Source organism: Nannospalax galili, unplaced genomic scaffold, assembly GCF_000622305.1.
Source record: "Nannospalax galili isolate Female #2095 unplaced genomic scaffold, S.galili_v1.0 scaffold606, whole genome shotgun sequence".
In the NCBI taxonomy this organism is placed as follows: domain Eukaryota; kingdom Metazoa; phylum Chordata; class Mammalia; order Rodentia; family Spalacidae; genus Nannospalax; species Nannospalax galili.
Genome location: NW_008355477.1, coordinates 2,224,108 through 2,229,617, shown reverse-complemented (window position 1 = coordinate 2,229,617; position 5,510 = coordinate 2,224,108). Strand labels below are relative to the sequence as shown.

General features: G+C 46.1%; 1 protein-coding gene across 5 annotated transcripts in view; it reads left to right on the top strand.

Moving 5' to 3' along the window:
- Positions 1 to 5,510, top strand: part of Frmpd4 (FERM and PDZ domain containing 4) — a 990,592-nt gene that overhangs the window by 339,852 nt on the left and 645,230 nt on the right. Inside the window, exon 1 of one of the 5 annotated variants that reach the window (XM_029555999.1) lies at positions 22 to 382. The exons of 3 other annotated variants lie outside the window; for them this stretch is intronic. In XM_029555999.1, the coding sequence (XP_029411859.1) occupies positions 351 to 382 (32 nt within the window). In that variant the 5' untranslated portion in view covers positions 22 to 350. Of the gene's footprint in view, positions 1 to 21; positions 383 to 5,510 lie in introns of those variants that run through there. One more of the 5 variants, XM_017803119.2, reaches the window with a different exon arrangement.

Sequence of the window (5,510 nt, the reverse complement as noted above, 5' to 3'; positions counted from 1 at the left end):
AGAGAGAGAGAGAGAGAGAGAGAGAGAGAGAGAGAGAGAGAGAGACACGCACTGGCTAGCTGGAGCTTCCAGTCTTTCCCGGGTGGCATTGGCTCTTTGCAGTGGCCCTGTCACCAGGTGAAAGCTGCCTGCTGGGTGGGAGAACGCACCCTAGTGCGGCCAGCTGACCTTCACTGACTCTGGAGAGAATTTGTGAAGGGTCTGGGAGAAGAAGCCTTAAGACTCCAAGAGACAGAAGAAAGCCCCCCCCCCAACCAAAGAATCTTCTGCCACTGGGGGAGATAGCACTGAGTTAACAAACAGGCTTGATTACCCAAGGTAATTATGTAAAAGGAGCCGAGGAGTTCTAAATGGCTGCAACTTGGAGTTTACTCTGCCTAAGGTGAGTGTTTAGTGTTTCTGATTCTCTGGCGGTGCTTTCCTCCCCCTCCCCTTTTCTGTCTTTGCCCACCCCCAATTTGAAAAAGCTGCTTGCTCTGCCCGCCAGACCCCCTTAGATCTTAGATTCTGTTGTTCTCTTCCTGTGATACTCAGCCCCATCCTAATTAGCCTCGCACCGCTGACTCCTGGGACCCCGAGCTCTCTCCTCCTCTAGTAAGGAGCAGCTGTGTTTATCCCCACACCCTGCAAATGCCTCCCGTGCTTATTTCACCGACGCTGCTGTGGTGCCGCTGTCCAAAGAACACACCTTCCCAGCCAGCCCAGCTGTCAAGTCTGGCCCCAGCGGTTGAGGGGGAAGCGGTAGGAACTCTGAGCTCTTCAAAACCAACCCGCTCCGCTGTTTGGCATCTCCTTCCCCTTCCCTGTGACAAACGATCCCTCCTGTCTCAATCATCTCCGGTCCTTCCCGATTGCTAGTTTTGTTTATGGAGCCCACGGTGGCTCCCGGCCGCCTGTGGTTGCACCGCTCACCCTATGGTTTGGGGAGGCAGGGGGTAGCATCCCTGGTCCTCCAAGCGTGCTACTGACTGTTAAACCAGATTTGGGCAATCCAGAGGCCCCAGGAGCGGGTGACAGGAGAGTGCCCCCTCCCCCAGGGCGAGTGGGGGTAGGGAGAGGAGAAAGGGACTCGGCTTGGGGAAGGAGGCAGGGAGGCAGCTGCAGTGCTGCGAGGGGTGCGTGCGCGTGTGCCAAGCTCGCCCGCTGCTTCCCGATTCAGCCTGCACTCTTCAGCGCGTGGGACACAGGGACCCAAGAGCTGGAAAGCAGGAGTGGTGCCCTTCGACCTGGCCTTGCCTCCCTTGGGCGCCTGGCGGTCCCTGGGGCCGAGCGCACGGGGCGGGGCGCAGGACCCGGGCCACGCTCCCCGCCCCCGCCGCTTGCGCCCAGCCTGGCTCCCACTCCATTGAGTTTTCCCGAAGCGGGCGCCCATCTATGGTCCTGCTTAGGGATGCACACGCAGCTCGCGGCCGGAGGGGGGTAGCAGCCACCGCCTCCAGGTACTGGCTTTCCTGGGTCCCCGCCGCCACCCGCCGCTGCTGCCACTAGAGCCCTGGGCGCATTGAGGTCCTGGCCATGGGGCTGCTGAGACTGCCGTAGCTGGCGTGAGAAGGGGCGACAGGAGCCGCAGGGCTCTGGGGTCCCCTGCTGCCTGTATGGATGTCTTCAGCTTTGTGAAGATTTCAAAGCTCTCAAGGTAGGGACTGCGCGGGTTTTCTTTGCACCCAGGGCCGCCGCTGGGGATAACTTGGTGCTTTATTTTTCCGGAGGCTGGGAGAAACAAAAGCTTAAGAGAGCAGCGGGGCTCAAGATAGTACTGAAATCAGAGGACAAGAGGGTGCCGCCTTCAACTTATTTCTCTCTGACTGGTGGGGCTTCTGTATCCCTGGGTGTAGAACACACACACACACACACACACACACACACACACACACACACACACACACACCAATTTGGGGTAGTTTGTTTTTCTTAGGAAAAGCCCCAGTGGTGCTCTGGGCCACACTATAATAAAGGGCCAAGAGAAGATGCTTGTAATTGTTCATTGCTGGGGAAAGCCAGAAGTACTTCAAGCTTGGGTACTTGGCTTCCAAGCAGCCATAACCCAAACTGTTCCCCTTTTCCCCCATTCTTAAATTAGACCTCCATGTTCTGGAAAAGTCAGTTTGTAGGTTGACCCTGATATTTCCAGCAGCGACCCAGATGACAAAGTCATGGAGGTAGAAGAAAAAAAGCTTTCAGCGATTATTTGAGTAAACTGTCGAATTCTTAAGCCTTGAAGATTTAGAAATTTGCTTCTAAGTAGCTGTGTTATTATTGAAAGCGAAGACAAATAATTGAATCAAGGCAGATTTTTTTCCAGCAGTGCTGATGGGAAAGTAGTTAACATTCCTACTTTGGGATCATTATGTGGTTACAACATCCTTCTATCCACTGGCCCCACAGTGACTCCAAAACCTTCACTGAACCCATGTCTTGTGCTTGGGGCAGTAACTGGGAGAGCTGGACAGTAGTGATGTTGGAAAAGTGTGCCTCCCCCTTCCCTGCAGATCTCTGGCAGAGCAGCCCTCTGCCTTGGAGCTCTGGGGAGGTAGCAGCTAGGAGATATACACTTATTTTTTTTCCAATATGGAGAACATCATGCTACATCTTCCTTTATTCTTTAGGATCAAAGTGAGATGTGTTTATTGCACCAATCAGGGATGAGCAACCTCCAAAGTCCTGAGGCAAGGAAATAGGTTGACTTGGTTTTGCTCAGTCTTGTTTGGGCCACTTCAGAACCTTTTGGTTTGGAAACTGCCAGTAACCACAGCTCTTTGTTTTTCCTACCCATCTCTACCTGCCCTCTACTCACATGTGTCAATCACCATTTCACAAGTAGATTTCTCCAGGGAAAAGGTCCCACTGTGACTTACTCTGGGTAGATTGGAGATAAAGGGGTGTTGAGTAAATATGTGTCTTAGAGTTGCCCACGAGAGGTCCCTGCAGATCAGAAGACAGATGTGTGAAGCAGTCAGTGATTGTAGTGTGGCAGATTATTTGGATTCATGCTGCTATCAGAGGGCCACGGTTTCACACCATGATCTTATTAACTTCCTGCAGGCTTCTGCCTATGGCTGGGTAATAAACAGCTGTCAAATAATGAACCATGGTCAGGAAAGAGCTAAGGGCCAACCAAATCTGAGATACTTGTAGTACCCTCTGTGTGATGGACTGAAACACCATGAAGGAAAGAGAAGTTCAGCCAAGTGTATGGGTTCAAGTAACAGAGAGAATTTGGGATGGCCTCAAATGCTAAAATCAATCAGATTCACAAAACATCTAGAGACTCCACGTAGCCATTAAACTTTAAATCCTTGGTGAAGTCAGTGTTGTATGCCAATGAAAAATTCATTATATTTATTTTATATGAATCTAGGATGCCTTTGTGGTATCCACAAATCTGATATCTATCTATCTATCTATCTATCTATCTATCTATCTATCTATCTATCTATCTATCATCTATCATCTATCTATCTATCTACTTAAGCCTCTGGTTGTATGTGTGAATGTATGATGTGGGGTGGGGGTGGAAGATTAAAATCTTCCTTTAATGGAAGGTTAAAATTCGGTAAATGACTATGAATTTTACTTTCTGTCTTTAATATAACCCCCTAGAATGTTTTTCTAAAGGGAGGATGTGCAAAGATTTTGAGTCAATGTGCCCACTGAGAAACCTTCCATCCACGGGAATTCTTCCTTTGCTCAGTGTGAGCTGAAGGATGTTCCCCAAGCTGGAACAGAGATGGCTTTTGAGGGTCAGCAGCCTGCAGAAACATATGTCTGCAGCTGTTTGTTTCTGCCCTTGTAACAAGTCTTGTGTGTGTTTTAAACACTATTAGAGAAATCATGTACAAAAGTGCTTACATGGCAGGATTTGACTGATTTTAGGATGGATAATCTTCCTAAAGGATTTAACTTTGATCAGCATGGTGGCTTGAGTACTTAAAATTCTCCTGGCTTACAGGCAAACACGTACTTGCCCTAAGTCTTAGCATTCCCTTTGGTTCTGAGGAACTCGAGTTGCTTAATGTTGATTCAGAAAGCATTTGTTATAACTGATATTTGCCAAGTGTCCGATCTGTGAGTACAAACAGTGGTCATTAAAGAGCATTTTGAGAGACTATTAATCCATGCTAGAATCAATAAATTACATGTTTGGACTATCTAAGGCATCTACACTTAACCATTTGTTTACTGACTCTGTGACTTTTCATATGAAAAGTCAGAAATCTAATTGCCACTCAAGAACCCAGTACCATCTTGTCATACTCCCTTAAAATTAATGCTAAGCTGGAATAGCTAGCAAGTGCTGGTGACCCTTTAAGCCATCTGTATAAGTTCTGACCCTTGGTTGCATCCGTTGTGGGTGGCACAATGTGTCATGGTTCTAACTGAAGATGTTTTTCGTATTCTAATTTTCTGGTTATTAAACTGCTTGATAGTTTACATGCAGTTTTACTTCGCTGTTTCCTTGGTAACAGTTATATATCATTTTTTTTCCACCCTTGTAGATGAGAACATTACAGATGATTGCTTTATAACCCAGTAATAGTATAAAAATAGGCATATATTTTTATTGTTATTAGTCTTTGTGTTGACTATTTCATTTGTAAAGCAGATGCACTCTCTCAAATGTTTACAGAAGAATGCTATTCAGTAGAAAAACATATGATTATGCCGCTTTTTTCTAAGGGAGGTGAGTTGAAACCCCAAATTCACAAGGGTGTTATTAAACTGAGCAATGTGTTCATGAATTGTGTAGCTGATTTCAGTTCTTTAAGCAGAGTGGGGTCCCAAGTATTGATATAAAGATCATTTCTTATGGTAGTAAGTGAATTCAGGGGAAGCTTTATTTTTCCATTTTAAAATCATTGCATGGCTTATTCTATGGTATACGGACGGCAGTTACTAAAGTCTGTCATAATAAAGTGTGGTAATTTTGTTACAAATATCTTACATTTGAGGAAGAGTAAAATATACATATTTATAGTTTCCTTAGATTTTAGTGGGAAACCCATTTAAATGTAATGAGCTATTCATTTTCTTTTACCTTCAACTTATTCAGAATTAACTATTTTCCAGGGAAGAAGGACATTAAAGATGGGCAAAAGGTTAGAGTTTTCCCATCTCCTTGATTTTTTCCCTGAGTTATTGCATCAATAGTGCTGGTAATAGTGAACTCTGGAGACTAGCAGTGAAAGAAGACCCCAAAGACTCCAGATTTAAATTTTATTAAAAAATGATACTTGCTCATCCTCCGAGTCTTTTCTGACGTCTCCTGATTTTCGTGGCTGTCAGGAGGAGAAATGACGAAGAGTTTCATAACAGAACTAGATTCCTGTTTTAGGAATATTTAACTTGGGTTTCCCAGGGGCTGAGAGTGTGTGGTACAGAAGTCTAGTCGCTCACAGTTTCAGAGAGAAGGCACTTAGCTTAGTCTCTCTCTCTCTCTCTCTCTCTCTCTCTCTTCCCTCCCTGTCTAAACCTTACACCATGACTCCTCCATTTAACGTGACCCTTTTCTG